The sequence below is a fragment of the Chiloscyllium plagiosum genome, unplaced genomic scaffold, assembly GCF_037043375.1.
Source record: "Chiloscyllium plagiosum isolate Xiang-an unplaced genomic scaffold, Cpla_swu_hap1 HiC_scaffold_3, whole genome shotgun sequence".
Lineage (NCBI taxonomy): Eukaryota > Metazoa > Chordata > Chondrichthyes > Orectolobiformes > Hemiscylliidae > Chiloscyllium > Chiloscyllium plagiosum.
In genome coordinates this window covers 2,209,782-2,228,083 of record NW_028270141.1, presented here as the reverse complement: position 1 = coordinate 2,228,083, position 18,302 = coordinate 2,209,782, and the positions used below count along the sequence as shown (strand labels likewise).

The 18,302-nt window shown below is 44.1% G+C and overlaps 1 protein-coding gene across 13 annotated transcripts in view; it reads right to left on the bottom strand.

The window, feature by feature from the left end:
• Positions 1 to 18,302, bottom strand: part of LOC122540353 (dystrobrevin beta) — a 539,648-nt gene that overhangs the window by 352,375 nt on the left and 168,971 nt on the right. For all 13 annotated transcript variants that reach the window (XM_087976966.1, XM_087976969.1, XM_087976975.1 and 10 more), the window contains exons 7-8: positions 7,907 to 8,012; positions 5,292 to 5,458 (exon numbers count right to left, since the gene is read on the bottom strand). In XM_087976966.1, coding sequence (XP_087833092.1) covers positions 5,292 to 5,458; positions 7,907 to 8,012 — 273 coding nt within the window. The remainder of the gene's footprint in view (positions 1 to 5,291; positions 5,459 to 7,906; positions 8,013 to 18,302) is intronic.

Below are 18,302 nucleotides of genomic sequence, written 5' to 3'. Positions count from 1 at the left end.
TGTGGCCATGTCAGAGACATGGATAGAGCAGGGGCAGGAATGGCTGTTGCAGGTTCCGGGATTTAGAGGTTTCAGTAAGAACAGGGAAGGTGGTAAAAAGGGAGGTGTGGCATTGTTAGTCAAGGACAGTATTATGGTGGCAGAAAGGACATTTTATGAGGACTAATCTATGAGGTAGTATGGGCTGAGGTTAGAAACAGGAAAGAAGAGGTCACCTTGTTGGGAGTTTTCTATAGGCCTTTGAAAAGTCCAGAGATGTAGAGGGAAGGATTGAAAAGACGATTCTGGATAGGAGTGAAAGTAACAGGGTGGTTGTTCTGGGTCTTTAACTTTCCTATTATGGACTGCATACGCTATAGTTTGAGTCCCTTAACTGTTTCTGTTTTTGTCCAATGTGTGCAGGAGGTTTTCCTCACACAGTACATAGACAAGCCAACAAGAGGCAAGGCCACATTGGATTTGGTACTGGGGAATGAACCAGGCCAGATGTTAGATTTGGAGGTAGGTGAGCAGTTTGGCGATAGTGACTACAATTCAGTTACATTTACTTTAGTGATGGAAAGGGACAGATATACCACAGGGCAAGAGTTATAGCTGGGGGAAAGGCAATTATGATCTGATTAGGCAAGATTTAGGATGCACAGGATGGGGAAGGAAACTGCAGGGGCTGGGCAAAATTGAAATGTGGAGTTTGGTCAAGAAACAGCTACTGCATATCCTTGACTAAGTATGTAGCTGTCAGGCATGGAGGAAGTGGTTGAGTGAGGGAACCATGGTTTACTAAAAATATTGAAGGAGAGGCTTATGTTAGATGAGACGTGAAGGCTCAGTTAGGGCGCTTGAGAGTTACAAGTTAGCCAGGAAAGACCTAAAGCGTGAGCTAAGAAGAGGGGGCATGAGAAGCCTTTGGCATGTAGGATCAAGGAAAACCATAAAGCTTTCTATATGTCAGGAAGAAAAGAATGACGAGAGTAAGGTTAGGGTATGCCAAGGACAGTAGTGGGAAATTGTGTGTGGAGGTGGGAAAGGCACTAAATGAATATTTTTTGTCAGTATTCACACTGGAAAAAGACAATGTTGTTGAAGAGAATAGTGAGATACAGGCTACTAGACTAGATGGGATTAAGGTTCATAAGGAGGCGGGGTTAGCAATTCTGGAAAGTATGAAAATAGGTAAGTCTCCTGGGCCGGATGGGATTTACCCTGGGATTCTCTGGGACGCCAGGGGGAAGATTGCTGAGCCTTTGATCTTTATGTTGTCATTGTCTACAGGAATAGTGCCAGAAGACTGGAGGATAGCAAATGTGGTTCCCCTGTTCAAGAAGGGGAGTAGAGACAACCCTGGTAATTATAAACCAGTGAGCCTTACTTAGGTTGTGGGTAAAGTGCTGGAAAGGATTATAAGAGATAGGATTTATGATAATCTAGAAAGGAATAAATTGATTAGGGGTAGTCAACATGGTTTTGTGAAGGGTAGGCCATGCCTCACAAATGTTATTGAGTTCTTTGAGACGGTGACCAAACAGGTGGATGAGGGTAAAGCGGTTGATGTGGTGTATATGGATTTCAGTAAAGTGTTGGAGAAGGTTCCCCATGGTAGGCTATTGCACAAAATACAGAGGCATGGGATTGAGTATGATTTAGTGGTTTGGATCAGAAATTAGCCAGCTGAAAGAAGACAGAGGATGGTGGTGGAAGGGAAATGTTCATCCAGGAGTTCAGTGGGGTACCACAAGGATCTGTTTTGGGGCTACTGTTGTTTGTCATTTTTATAAATGACCTGGATTTGGGCATAGAAGGATGGGTTAATAAATTTACGGATAACACTAAAATTGGAGGAGTTGTGGATAGTGCTGAATGATATTGCAGGTTACAGAGAAACATAGATAAGCTGCAGAGCTGGGCTGAGAGATGGTAAATGGAGTTTAATGCCAAAAAGTGAGAGGTCATTCACTTTGGAAGGAGCAACAGGAATACAGTGTACCGGGCTAATGGTAAGATTCTTGGTAGTGTAGATGAGCAGAGAGATCTTGATGTCCATGTACATCGATCCCTGAAAGTTGCCACCCAGGTTGATAGGGTTGTTAAGCAGGCGTACAAGTTTGTTAGCTTTTATTGGTAGAGGGAATGAGTTTCGGAGCCATGAGGTCATGCTGCAGCTGCACAAAACTCTGGTGCGGCCACATGGAGTATTTTGTACAGTTCTGGTCACCACATTATAGGAAGGATGTGGAAGCTTTGGAAAGGGTTCACAGGAGATTTACTAGGATGTTGTCTGGTACAGAGGGAAGGTCTTATGAGGAAAGGCTGAGGGACTTCAGGCTGCTTTTGGTAGAGAGAGGAAGGTTAAGAGGTGACTTAATAGCGGCATACAAGATGATCAGAGGATTAGATAGGGTGGACAGAGACAGCCTTTTTCCTCAGATGGTGATAGCTAGCATGAAGGGACGTAGCTTTAAACTGAGGGGAGATGAATATAGGACAGATGTCAGAGGTAGGTTCTTTACTCAGAGGGTAGTAGGGGCATAAAATGCATAGCCTGCAACAGTAGTAGACTTGCAAACTTTAAGGGCATTTAAATGGTCATTGGATAAATACATGGATGATAATGGAATAGTGGAAGTTGGTTTCACAGGTTGGCGCAACGTTGAGGGCCAAAGGGCCTGTACTGAGCTGTAATGTTCTACGTTCTATATGTTCCATGTGAGAGGGTGTGTGTGTGTGTGGGTGAAAGTGTGGGGGCTGTATGCGGGTTTGTCTGAGAGAGAGCGCGCATGTGTATGAGACAGGGTCTGTGTGAGTATTCTTTACAGGAACAGACTGTTAAAGGCCCTCAGCTCTCAGAGAAACAAACAATTGCCTCATCTCTGTTTTAAAAGGGTGGGCCATGATTTTAAACAGTAACCTCTCGTTATAGATTTTCCTATTATTCACATTGACCCTGTCAAAACCCCTCAGGATTTTATATGTCTTGATCAAGTCACCTTTTAGTCTTCTGCATGTCAGAGAATACACACTTGGTAAAAGTGAGGACTGTAGATGCTGGAGATCAGAGTGGAGGGTGTGGTGCTGGAAAAAGCACAGCAGGTCAGGCAGCATCTGAGGCAGAACACCTTACCAAACCTCATGTGACAATCCCCCCATTCCTCATATTAGTCTGGGTAAACTGTCTCTGAACAGCCTCCAGCACATGTATATCCTCCCTTAAATAAGGTGACCCCGATATTGTGCATGTTAACTAAAGCATAACCTCCCTATTCTTGTATTCAATCACCCACATCTGAATCTATCATCCTAAACATGCCACACACAGACATGTGAGACCACAGTCATGCGTTTCCATCATTTACACACAATGCTACATTATTTTTAACTAAATCGCAGATCGCAATCTCAGATTTAAATTTAAAAATCAGAGTTCATTACAGTACTATTTACTCCATTGTTCTCCATGCAGCTACTGAACATATGCAGCCTTAAGCCTTAAGCTAGCGATGCAACATTTATTTCCAGATAATCCATTATCTCACAGTTTTGAGATTTCCTCGCTCCTAGTCAGCTGAGATTTCCTTTGTTGACAGATTTCAGATCTGTTCTGAAGTAGGATTACTGAACCTGAAACACTAACGCTGATTTCTCTCCACAGATGCTGCCAGACCGGTTCAGATGTTCCAGCAATTTCTGTTATTGTTTCAGATTTCCAGATTCCGCAGTTCTTTCAGTTTTTTTATTCATGGTTAAACATATTGGCTGTAACTCCTATTTTGGCCCTGAAATCACGCTTCAGGAAGTAAAGCTGTTTCCCAAAGTTGAACCAACCCTTCCAAATTAACAAGCTTGTGTCTTCAGCTCTGTCCAAATTTGAGATACCACTAAGCACTTCACCTTAGTTTGCACATTTCAGGATAAAACTCTTTTTTTATAAAGTGAAATCTACTTGGTTTATATTTACAATGTATTCTATATGAGAATATTTTCATGAACTTATACCTGCAAAAGCAGGTAATGGTATATTATTATGTATAGATCAAGCAAATTTGCACTGACCATTACAAAGGCCAACTGGCCCTTTGAGCCTGCCCATTCAATAAAATTGTGATCAATCTGTTGGCGTTTCACATTTCCATGATTCCCAAGAATCTTTGATTCCATTAGCTAACAAATATCTATCTAACTCTGTCTTAAAAATATTCAATGAACCTTTTATGAAAAAGTTCCAAAGTTCTACACCACTTGAGGGAAAAACGTTCTAATCTCTGTCCTAAAAATGACAAAAAAAAAATACTTTTTAAAAAAAATAGCTTTAATACAAATAAGGTCTTACTTTTCATGAAAATTTGACCAAGAAAAGTAAGGCATGATAAAATCTTTAAAATTGTTTTATATTATGTTGCCTTTCATCTACCAAAATAAAAGCAGATCATTTTCAAATGCATAAATGAGAACATGCTCCAACTGAGTTCCAACAATTTGGAATTAAATTTTGCTGTAATATGTGCGCTATTATACTCTCAGCTCAGTTTGCCTCTCCTGCTCATCCAAGCTCCAAACATGCTTTATCACTCATCTCTACTTCCAACTACAATCCCCTCTGGAAAAGCACAATCTATTTATAGTCAGTATAGATTCATTAGTTAGAGATCATCTTTAACTCACCATCAGGATAATATGAAAAGAGTAAAGCAACCTAGCTTGTTTGGTCTTCAAGGAATCATTTGACAAACTGCACATTAATGGCTAATGGTTGGCTTTATGGGTCATAAAAGGCAGAAAACAGTTTTAAAATAGGAAACAAAGGAGCACAACATATTTGAGATTTTTGCAGTGTTTCCCTAAGGTTTGGATTGGAGACTGTTACTATTTTGAAGACAGTTCACATCAGCTGAACGAGACAGAGTGGAAGCAATGGCTGGAATGTTAGAATAATAAAAATTCTAACATTTGTAAATGAGAAGAAAACAGATGCAACTAGATTCAGCAGCATCTAAACTTCCAATATAACCACTGAACAGATGGTACGTGTAATTAATCCGTGACTTCCCAGGAATTCGGAATGGAATGTAAAATGGTGAACATGTTCAAATGATCAATCATACCACATGACGATCAAAGAAATCATCCAGCTCGACAGCAAATTCATCAATAAAACTGTTGCCACAAGACTTAAGTACAGTTAAAGAAAGGAAATAACAGACCGAGTCATTAGGTGGACCCAAAGTACACATCTTTCCTGCAAAGATTAAATTGGAAATTTGGAGATCGATCGAAATGTTGTAGATCCTTTCACTCACCCAGGAAGAGTGCTCCTTCATTTGGTGCTGGTTGCTATGGGAGCCACTTGCATAACCCCGCCAAAAGCAGGTCTGACAAAGTTGGTAGTTGTGACATTGCTGGCATCGGTAGCGGAAACCCATCATGCTTTCACTGCGACAGTATGAGCACTCGACTGGATGGAACACTACATTAACAAACAAATTACATCAAATGGAAATGTACTTCAGATTCCCTCAATCACTCTACAGTATCATTCATACAGCAGAGATTCATATCTATGGTATTTTCTGGCACTTTGAGCACATGTTGCTTGGATTACAAATGCACAATCTTTTTGCTTAATTATATTCTGCACTGTATTCTAAACTGTATAATTAAAAGCCAATGTGCATAGTCAAATTTCTGAAGTTTAAATTGCACTGTAATAGTAGTCATGTTTTGAAACCAGATTAAGGTAGACAATATATTTCTAATTGCTTCAAATTCATCCATTGTACAGGATACTTTTTTTTAAAATAGAACTTCCAATTCTCTGAATTAATGATAAACAGAAGAGATGAGTGTTGGCTGGGATATGAAAAGGATAACTAAGCATTCAGAAAACTATAAAATCATCCCATCCTTTCCTGCTGAGGATGATGCCAAGTCTCTTGTGTTTATGGAAAGATGGGAAAGGATATCCTAACAGCTTTAACAGCTAACACATGTCACTAAACGTGGTTGCACAAACCAGCTGCATTCAGTGATCAGTCAACTTGGATAGTGCATTCAATATTCATGATAAGGACATGGGCGGCACGGTGGCACAGTGGTTAGCACTACTGCCTCACAGCACCAGAGACCCGGGTTCAATTCCCGTCTTAGGCAACTGTCTGTGTGGAGTTTGCACATTCCCCCCATGTCTGCGTGGGTTTCCTCCCACAGTCCAAAAATGTGCACGTTAGGTGAATTGGTCAAGCTAAATTGTCCGTAGTGTGAGGTGAAGGAGTAAATGTAGGGGAATGGGTCTGGGTGGGTTGCTCTCCGGAGGGTCAGTGTGGACTTGTTGGGCCAAAGGGCCTGTTTCCACACTGTAAGTAATCTAATCTAAAAAAAAATAGGAACTGCACTAGGTCACTCAGCCTTTGGAAGCAGTCCTGTCCTTCAATAGGTGATACTTCTGCACCTATTTACTAATAATGGTGGGTGGGTTTAATCTGTTTGTCACAAGGGCAGCACGGTGGCTCAATGGTTAGCACTGCTGCCTCTCAGTGCCAGGGCCCGATTCCATCTTTGGGTGACTGTGTGGAGTTTGCCCATTGTCCCTTTGTCTGTCTGGGTTTTCTCCAGGTGCTCTGGTTTCCACCCACAGTCTAAAGATATGCAGCTTAGGTGGTTTGTAGATGGTGTTCAGGGATGTGTAGGCTAGGGTGGTTAGCCATGGGAAATGAGGGGTTACAGTGATAGGATAGTGGGATGGGTTTGGGTTGAATGCTCTTCAGAGCATTGGTGTGGACTCAATGGGTTGAATGATCTGCTTCCATGCTGTAGGGATTCTTTATTCAGAAGACCAGAAATCTTCTTTCATAACCTCTCTGTAAATTGCTTTTGATAATATTGCATCCTTTGCATGTTAAAGTGGGAGAACTTCAGAATGTCAGCATTAACTTGACTCCCTTGGCCCTTCCAGCAGCAACTTCCCTCCAGCCACTGGGCCTTAGCTCCTTTGCTCTCCACCCTAACATTGTCTTCCAGAACCACTTCACTGACCAAGCTCTTGGCCATCCCTTCAAAGTATCTCCTTCAGTTTTTCAAAGTCAATTTTTAGATTATCAAATGCTTTTGGATATTTCTCTGTATTGAAGATGCTGTAGGAAAAGAAAATGTTATTGCTGATCTACTTGCTAAAAGATTTCAGTGTCCAATAAAGATTTGAAGGGAGATCTTCTGAATACTTGATTTGGATTGAGCAATTGATATTCCCTCCAATAATCGTTTTCAGTTAGTTACAAAGCTTATAATAATATAAATATGCTTATAGCTGAGATTCAACATAAGGAATACATTTACAAAAACAGAACAATGACAACAATTAATCTTGAGCAGTGGGATGTTGCCTTAAAATGCTTTCCAATGTATTCAGGTAATCAAGATCTCTTTCAGGTGGACAGCGTATCTTTTTCCATATTTGTGTTTGATAATATAATGCTCTTTTCACTTATTAACAGGACGTGGGTGTCACTGGCTGGTCAGCATTTATTGCCCGTCCCCAGTTGCCCTTGAGAAGGTGGGGGTGAGCTGCCTTCTTGAACCGCTGCAGTCCATGTGCTGTAGGTTGACCCACAATGCCCTGAGGGAGGATTCTGACCCAGTGACAGTGAAGGAACAGCAATATATTTCTGAATCAGGATGGTGAGTGGCTTGGAAGGGAAATTACCAGGACATTGGTGTTTCCATATATCTACTGCCCTTGTCTTTCTAGATGGAAGTGAGCATTTGGTAATGATGTCCAAGGAGCTATGGTATACTTTATTAGATAATCATTTTCACACATTGGTGAGCACTGATTAAAGGTGAGATTAGGCAGAGACTAATTTTCATTGCAACAGTTTCTAAATGTTAATATTGCGAGATAACAATCTTGCAAACTTACCATTTTCCACATTGGCAAGTCTGTGCATAAGTGGTAACCAGACCAGGCACTGTGGGGGAGGGTCAGCCAGCATTGTGTCCAAAAACATATTTAAGGTAATTTTCTTCTGAAAATTAAGAATATCACTATTTAGTGCTCAAATGTTGGCCATGTAATACAGGAAATGTATAATTATCTAGTGAAGATAATTTCCAAACTATCTGTTCCTACGCAAACAAAACCAGAAATGTAATTCCCAACTTAAGGAAAAAGTGGACAATGTTGTCTCAAACAAAGACAGAAATTGCTGGAAAATCTCAGCCGGTCTGGTAGCATCTGTGGAGAGAAATCAGAGTTAACTTTCCTTAGGTTTCCCCCACAGTAAAACATTTTCCTTACTCTGTTCTTCCAATGCAGCAGAAGTGGGAACTTTCCAATCTCACTCCAATTCTGTTTCCATGTTTAAAGCAAATAAACCACACTTTTCTAACTATCATTCCACCTGATACTTTTTAAAACACATCTTATTAACAAGGCTTTTTGAAGTTAAATTATTTGCAATTAATGAAGCTCAAAGCTATCAGACTGGGTTATAGGTTGACTGACTTTGTTCAAATCAGCACACTTTATTTGCAACTTTTAGCATAGAGTTTAAACGCAATGCTTCCTCCAGATGAGAGTCACCAAGTCTCAAAGTGTTAATAAATGTTTAAAAAGTGAACTCGTGTATTATAGCCATCAACTTCTGCACATGAATACTGACAAAACCATGGCACCTTGACAGAGAATACATTCATCATGCAGCAAGCTGTGTAGTCCTTAGGTCAGAATCGATAACAGCAGACTGATAGGCACTGGGATGGAGGATTGCTCTGCAGTTCATAACAGGAGATGTTTGTCAGTCACAGCTGCTGTCACACCACATAAAGGCTTGCATTTCTCTAGTGCCTGCTCCTGATCTCAGCCTCAAAACCAATTTGAACGTACTTTTGAAGAGACGCACAGTTGCGATCTAGGGAGATCATGTAACCAATTTGTCCACGTTTAGGTCCTGCAAACAGGAGCAAATTAATTGGTCAAATAATCTGATGTATTTAAGGTTTCACTTGAAGAAAAATAGCCTTGGGCAGGACACCAAGTAACTCTAAGTTGTTTCTTGTTTTTTGAAACGTGTTGCGGAGTTTCATCCAGTTGAGGGAAGAGATTGAGGCTTTGGTTTAATGTCTGAAAGAAGAGATCACAAATCTCTGGGCTGAAATTATCTCCTCAAATCGCAGCCTCAGATATGAAGCTGTTACTACTCAATAAATGGTGATACAATCACCCAGTTTTGCAGTCAGTTCCAAACAAATGGCACTTGCCATTCATTACATTTACAACTGCACAAAGTTTATTGATAAGCTTTTGCAGGATAACTGAAGGTAAATGGAGAGCCATTTTAGTGCTGTTTCCTGGCAGGATCTGTGGGGGATAGACAGCAAGGCAAAGTCTCCTCAACCAACTGAAAGGAAGAATCTTCACTTAAGTCAGCAAATACCAGATAAACTCATGATCGAGTGACATATAGAATATGAAATACGCAGAAAGAATTTAAAGGAATTTTTTAAATATAAATCTCTAGCAAATTATTAAAATTTACAGGAATTTGAGTTTTTTGAGGTAAGTTATCAATCCTAGAGAGGTTGTATGACAGGACTGAAGGTTTGTTGCACTGTTAAAATACTGAACGCTCAGACAGCACCCAATGCTTCCATGAGTTTTAAACTCCTACTCTCAGCAAAGTGCTGACAATGCCAGAAGACCTGTGGAGGATCAGGACTCACACAAAGGTGACAGATTCCTGATTCCTACTTTTAACTGCGTGTTGATTTTTTTCCTCAGTAACAGTGAGCATGTGATAGTCCCAGCACTATCACCATGATGTGGTCTAGGCCCATGGGTTACTTTCCCATCCCCCACAGTGAGACCAAAATTAAAGCAAATGTATATCAAACAGTATTCTTGTTACTTGTGGTCAAACTATGGCAGTGTCTGCTGTGTTACGGGCCAAATTAGAAAGTTGTAATAACAGAAGCCGAAGTGGTCGAGTGTTGTGGATTTTCTGGGAATTCCATGGTAAAGGCTGTGCTAGCATCACTATTTGTTGGAGCAGCTGCTGATTGTGTGCTGTTGCAGTCCAGCCTTTATTGTACATTTCTGCTGGAGTCAAGGTTTGGAGCAGAGTATTGTCACATACATCTAGGGAGATACGGTGAAAAGTGTTTTATCGCCATAATCTGGTGCCATTTGAGTTACAAAATGAATAAAAAGAAATTACATAAGTAGAGTTCATCTCTGCAAGATGTCCAGGGCCTTAAGGAAACCACCTAATGACGCTTGTACACTGTACATGGAGAATGACATCAAAGGATTGATAGAATTTGGAAGCAGAATAGATTTACAAAGCTAACTCCTTCAAGGTACAAAATTGTCGAGTAGGCCCAGATCATGGACTCAGCAGGTAGTCAGCAGTGATGGTGTCCTGAGTGTTGCTGGGGTTGGAGGGTTTGAGGGGCTGAATAGGCTGGGGCTGTTTTCCCTGGAGCATCGGAGACTGAGGGGTGATGTTATAGAGGTTTATAAAACCATGAGGGGCATGGATAGGGTAAATAGACAAGGTTTTTTCCCCTGGGGTTGGGGAGTCCAGAACTAGGTTTAACGTGAGAGGAGAAAAATTTAAAAGGGACCTAAGAGGCAACTTTTTTCACGCAGAGGGTGGTACGTGTATGGAATGAGCTGCTAGAGGAAGTGGTGGAGGCTGGTACAATTGCAACATTTAAGAGGCATTTGGATGGGTATATGAATAGGAAGGGTTTGGAGGGATATGGGCCGGATGCTGGCAGGTGGGACTAGATTTATATAGGATAGCTGGCAGGCATGGACTAGTTTTACCAGGTTTACCGACTCTATGAGTGAGGACTTCTGACTGTGGGAGGCCTGAAACATGAACTCTTGGCAGGGTTATCAGTGCTGTACAGGGTGGAGTTTCCTTAAGGCCCTGGACATCTTGCAGAGAGCCTGGAGCTGTGTTTGTACAGAGATGAACTCTACTTATGTAATTCCTTTTTATTCATTTTGTAACTCAAATGGCACCAGATTATGGCGATAAAACACTTTTCACCGTATCTCCCTAGATGTATGTGACAATACTCTGCTCCAAACCTTGACTCCAGCAGAAATGTACAATAAAGGCTGGACTGCAACAGCACACAATCAGCAGCTGCCCCAACAAATAGTGATGCTAGCACAGCCTTTACCATGGAATTCCCAGAAAATCCACAACACTCGACCACTTCGGTTTCTGTTATTCCTACTGTAAGGTAAAGTCTAAATTTACCAGTGAACATTAAAACCAGCTGAAATTTAACCTGTTAATTTCAATCTAATTACAATTGCAATCTCCTTCGTTAAAAGAAAAACACAAAATCAAATCAGTCCTCAAGAAGCTAGTATTTAATAATGTTTAGCAGAATTTACTTACCAGCAATAAATTTTCATTTACTATCAGGACAAATGGCCGACAGTAAAAGGCCTATTTTAGTACGAGCTCAAGGTGCAAGATGGTGGCAGTACAGCATATAGCAGCCAGAGCTCGTTCGCTCCGCACACTCCTTTGCTTCTTTTCCTCTTTCTCTTCTCTTCCTCCTAGTATTTTTAATCTTTGTCTCCTTTTTGTCCCTTCGACTCCTGACCATTGGTGAGCAATGATTCCCAGCCTCTGGTGATGACTCCTGACCACATCAGCCACCTCCTGTCATGGCCGACCAGCATGGCACGGCGTCCTGCTCCCCCTCACCGGCACGGCGTCCTGCTCCCCCTCACCGGCACGACGTCCTCCCTCCCCCTCACCGGCACGACGTCCTCCCTCCCCCTCACCGGCACGACGTCCTCCCTCCCCCTCACCGGCACGGCATCTTCCCTTCCCCTCACCGGCACGGCGTCCTCCCTCCCCCTCACCGGCACGGCGTCCACGCTCCCCCTCACCGGCACGGCTTCCTCCTCCCCCTCACCGGCACGGCGTCCACGCTCCCCCTCACCGGCACGGCGTCCACGCTCCCCCTCACCGGCACGGCGTCCTCCCTCCCCCTCACGGCGTCCTCCCTCCCCCTCACCGGCACGACGTCCTCCCTCCCCCTCACCGGCACGGCGTCCTCCCTCCCCCTCACCGGCACGGCGTCCTCCCTCCCCCTCACCGGCACGGCGTCTTCCCTCCCCCTCACCGGCACGGCATCTTCCCTCCCCCTCACCGGCACAGCAACCACGCTCCCCCTCACCGGCACGGCGTCTTCCCTCCCCCTCACCGGCACGGCATCTTCCCTCCCGCTCACCGGCACGGCATCCACGCTCCCCCTCACCGGCACAGCATCCTTTCCTCCCCTCACTGGCACAGCGTCCTCACCGGCTCGGCGTCCTCCCTCCCCCTCACCCGGCACAGCATCCTTTGCTCCCCCTCACCGGCACAGCATCCTTTGCTCCCCTCACTGGCACGGCGTCCTCCCTCCCCCTCACCGGCACGGCGTCCTCCCTCCCCCTCACCAGCACGGCATCCTTTCCTCCCCTCACCGGCATAGCACCCTGCCCACCCCCCTCTCACCGGCACCCCGTCATCCCTCCCCCCACCCGGCACGGTGTCCTCATCCCCTTCACCGGGACGGCATCCTCCCTCTCCCTCACCGGCACGGCATCCTTTCCTCCCCTCACCGGCATAGCACCCTGTCCACCCCCCTCTCACCGGCACACCGTCCTCCCTCCCCCTCACCCGGCACGGTGTCCTCCTCCCTCTCACCGGCACCGTAATCCCTCCCCTCATCGGCACAGCATCCTCCCTCCCCTCATCGGCATATCACCCTTCCCCCCCCCCCCCCTCACCGGCACGGCATCCTCCCTCCCCTCACTGACACGGTGTCCTCCTCGCCCTCACCGGCACACCGTCCTCCTGTGGTGGCCTCCCTGCCTGGTGTGTTGCGGAGCCTGGGCCTGGTGCAGATTGGAAGCTGGGTGCTTGCACAGCCTGCTGTACTGAACTTTCTTTTGTAATTCTGGACAATTTATCTCCGTAACAAATCTTGTAAGAAAGAAGCTGTGCCAAGGTACTTCTGCATCTACGTTGCCACTGTAATTGGTGACAGAATAAAGGCCACTCTATTCTATGTACTGTATGCCTGGACCCTGTAGCACAAATGATTCAACATCTTAAATATGCAATCTGCTTTTTTAGGGCTATTTCAACATCAGGATTAATTTCACACCTCTGTAATGCAATGTCGGAGAGTTCATTATTTTAGTTGTAAAGTGAATAAATAAGCAATATTCCTAGAACTATCATCTTTCACTTCATCAGCACATGACTGTATTCCTGATAGATTGTGAAGATCTGACAATTAGCATAGTGCCTTTGATATTTCACTCTGGATTTTGAACAGAATTTATAGCAACAGAAACAAGTGAAGAGGGCAGTCTATATGGCACAGACCTCCATCGCACTGCATCAATAACACTATTACAGTTACATTGCTCTTCCTTGAGATCATACCCTGCCTGGTTGATGATCTGTAACAACAAAGCTGAAAATAAACCTTTTTTTAATAAAAGCTTACATCTTGCAGAGGAGACTGCAGGTCAATTTGCACCCATCAACCTGCTCTGAATATTCTGCTCACACACTAACAGCTGTGACAATTGGACCAAAGCACCCGACAACATCCCACAACATTAGAAAACAAACAACACCGAACATATTAATGCTACAGCATTCTAAAACAAAGTCAAAGTCAACAGTCCTATTTCCAATGTTAACAAATCATTTTTTATAAAAGGTTTCCAGCATCCGGAACTAAAATTTCACCAAAACCCCAGAGTTCTTCCTCAGGTCATACCAAATATGCCATGCTTTGCTGAAATCCAGTTAATAGGCTTCTGTAAGATGTTGCTTACAGTCATAGAGGTGTACAGCATGGAAACAGACCCTTCGGTCCAAATATCCCAACCCAATCTAGTCCCACCTGCCAGCACCCGGTCCATATCCCTATAAACCCTTCCTATTCATATAACCATCTAAATGCCTCTTAAATGTTACAATTGTACCAGCCTCCACCACATCCTCTGGCAGCTCATTCCATAACGTACCACCCTCTGCGTGAAAAAGTTGCCCCTTAGGTCTCTTTTATATCTTTCCCTTCCCACCCTAAACCTATGCCCTAAAATAACATTGAGTTACAAGCACATTACACTGTCAAGTTAAAAATGTTCATTAGAAAAGATTAACTTAACCTTCCTACCAAAGCAACTGCAAGCACATGCAAATACTGTTCTTGTAATCCATAACATCAACATGTCTACCCCGTCTGGACAACATGAACATATTGCCTAGCCCAACCTGGAAGTCTTCCAGTCCCATTTGTCAGTATCAGGTACAGATCAAACTGAAAAGGATTTTTTTTTCTCTAAAACAGCAGCAATACTGGTCAGTCATTTCAGCATCTTCAACACAGGAAAATACCCAAAAGTACTTTATTGTCAAAAAATAAGATGTTTGGCAAAAGAGGAGACAGTGTCCAAACGCTTGGTCAAAGTAGAGTCTGTGACGAAGAATTTTAAAAGGAGGGAAGTGGAGAAGCAAAAAAACTTTGGGAGGGAATTCCAAAGTTTGAAGCTTCGCTGGTTGAAAATGAGATTGCCATTGGTAGGCAAGTGGGAGAAGTTCATACTGATATTCCAAAATACTTCCTATTCAAGCCAAGGGTGAGATATTGACAAAAAGATTTGAGAAGAAAATGTAAAGCGTCTGGAATTTGTGTAATCCAAGACAATGTAGACTACATTGCCCTCATGTGGAGATACAAAGAACCTAGTGCTTACATGCCATTCCATGTATATTTTGAAAGTTGAATCATTACAACATGTTGCAAAAGAAAGCCTTGCAAAAACTTGCTCTTAAATCCAAAATAAATGAACACTGCCTGTGTATCCCAAGCCTGTCACAGTTATTTGTACTACATCAATCAAAGTAATTATTTGTATGTCATTTTTATGTACATTCGCTAAATGCTGTATTTAAATATAGACACCTTTGGATATAAAGTAAACTGAACTAATTCCTCACCTTAATAAAGAGCCTGGAGATGTACAGATTATGCAGTATTTTCATCAAAATAATAAGCATGGCACAACTGAGTAATTTCTCATCAAATTGCTCACTCTGTTACTCCCCTGTTGAGAAACATCAACTCACAAGTAGTGATCAGGTCATCTCTCATTCTAATTATGAAACATTCTTTGTAATGTCTCCCCTTCATTTGTTGCTGATAAAATGATGTAATAATTGTAATGCATCCAAGACCAACTTAAATACTGAAGCCAATAACATTCTCCACTGGGTCCTAAGCAAACTCCCTCCTGTAAAAAACTCCCTCCTGCCTGCTACACCGGGTCTTAAGCAGACCTACAAAAATACACTAAACTGCAACCCACCTGCTCCACAGGGTCCTAGGAAGGATCACTTATCTGGAAGCAGTCACAATCCGCTCCACCAGACCACTGAACCACTCAAATGTAAGAAACCTGCAAGAAAGCAGGGTAAGCGTGCCGGTCTGCTAGTAAGACTAAGACTACATGGCTTCAAGACTCCCCCCATTCTTAGCTTACTCCGAGCAAATGTACAATCTCTGGAGAACAAGATGGACGAACGCAGATCACAGCCTCCAGCGTGAACTGTGGGACTGCTGTACACACTACTTCACAGAAACCTGGCTCAACCCATCCATGCGTGCTTCAGGCTGATGGTTTTTCTATCTATCGTATGGACCGTACAGCGTCCTCGGGTAAGACAAAGGGTGGAGGGGTTTGCTTTTTAATCAACAACTTGTGGTGCACCGACATTGCAACCCTGGGCAGCCATTGCTCCCCATCAAATGCCGTCCCTTCTATCTCCCACGGGAATTTCCCGCTGCTATACTAACCGCCACAAGCAAATGTTGGGGAAGCTCTGGATGTGCTGAACATCACTAACACCCTGGAGATGGAACACCCCGAGGCCCTGTTTATTGTAACTGGCGACTTCAATCAAGCCAATCTAAGGAAGGTGTTGCCCAAGTACCACCCGGACATTACCTGCCCCACCAGGGGCCCGAACATTTTAGGCCACTGCTACAACCTTCATCCCCCGTCCTCATTTCGGGAACCCCGACCACAATGCCGTGTTTCTTCTCCCGGCTTACAGGCAAAAGCTCAAGCAGGAGACCCTCTTGGGGATACAGGCCGAGTGCTGGTCGGAGGAGGCAGAGGAACAACTCCGGAGCTGTCTGGAATCAGCTGATTGGGCCGTGTTCAACAGGCCACAGGTACCTTGGATGAGTACATCACCACCGTCACAGACTTTACCAGCAAGTGTGTGGAGGACTGTATACCGAGAAAGTCAATCCGGTTGTTCCCCAACAGGAAACCCTGGATGAATCAGGACATACAGAACCTGCTAAAAACCAGGCGTGAGGCCTTCAGATCAGGAGACCCACTCAAATATAAGGAATCCAAGTATGACCTTCGCAGAGCTATTAAGTCAGCCAGGGACCAACACCGATCCAAACTAGAGACCCAGACAGACACTCGGAGACTATGGCGAGGACTGAATGACATCACGGATTCTAAAAAGAGACAGTGCAAGATAGCAGACAATGACATATCCCTCCCAGATCGTCCCAACGCCTTCTACGCTCACTTTGAGCAGAATTTCAGCGGAGAGGTAACACCTATTCCGACAAGTCCTGATGAACCTATCCCAACAGTCACTGCATCAGAGGTCAGGTCAGTTTCCTTCGTGTGAATCCAAGGAAAGCGATGGGACCAGACGGAGTACCAGGCCGTGCACTCAGAACAAGGGCAGATCAACTGGCAGAGGTCTTCTGAGACATCTTCAACCTCTCCCTGCAGCAGGCCACTGTCCCTGCCTGTTTCAAGTGTCTAAGAAGGCTCATGCAGCATGTCTCAATGACTACCGCCCAGTGGCCCTAACTTCAGTGGTCATGAAGTGCTTTGAAAGGCTGGTCATGGCATTAATCAGCTCCAACCTACTCTTGACCCACTCCAATTTGCCTATCAGACCAACAGATCCACATCAGATGTCATATCACTTGCCCTTCACTCCTCAGTAGAGCATCTTGACACCAAGAACAGCTACATAAGAATCCTACTCATTGACTACAGTTCAGCCTTCAACACTATTATCCCCTCGAGACTGATTACTAAACTTAATAATCTCGGATTAAGCCCCACTCTCTGCAACTGGATCCTCAGTTTCCTGACCCTCAGGCCACAATCAGCGAAGATTGGGGACAATATTTCATCCTCACTAACACTCAACACTGGAGCCCCTCAGGGGTGTGTACTTAGCCTTCTACTGTACTCACTGTATACGCATGACTGCGTCACCAAATACCAGACTAATGCCATTACAAGTTTGCTGATGACATCACCAATCTCAGATGGTGATGAAACAGACTCCAGATGGGAGGTGGAAGACCTGGAAAAATGGTGCACTCAATGCCACAAAAGCAAGGAACTCATTATTGACTTTCTGCGGGATGTTACTCATGCCCCCCTACACATTAACAGTGCAGAGGTGGAACGAGTGGAGAGTGTTAAGCTCCTGGGAGTGGTCATCCACAACAAGCTTTCTTGGACTCTCCATGTGGATGCACTGGATACAAAGGCCCAACAACGACTCTTCTTTCACAGGCAGCTGAGAAAATCTGGCATGATGGTGAACATCCTTACTAACTGTTGTGGTTCTGTTCGCCGAGCTGGAAGTTTTTATTGCAAACGTTTCGTCCCCTGGCTAGGCGACATCATCAGTGCTTGGGAGCCTCCTGCGAAGCGCTTCTTTGATGTTTCCTCCGGTGTTTATAGTGGTACCACTATAAACACCGGAGGAAACATCAAAGAAGCGCTTTGCAGGAGGCTCCCAAGCACTGATGATGTAGCCTAGCCAGGGGACGAAACGTTTGCAACAAAAACTTCCAGCTCGGCGAACAGAACCACAACAACGAGCACCCGAGCTACAAATCTTCGCACAAACTTTGAATCCTTACTAACTTTTATAGGTGCACCATCGAGAGCATTCCGTCTGGATGTATCACTACCTGGTGTGGCAGCTGTACCATTCAAGATCAGAGACAGTTACAGGGAGTGGCCCGGCCAATCATAAAGGCCTCCTTTCTATAGACCCCATCTACCAGGCCCACTGTCAAGGAAAGGCCGCCAGCATTCTCAAAGATCCATCCCACCCTGGCAATGTTTTTCTACAACCTCTACCATCGGGGAGAAGGTACAGAAGCCTGAACACACGCACCAGCCGGTTTCGAAACAGTTTCTACCCTACTGTTAG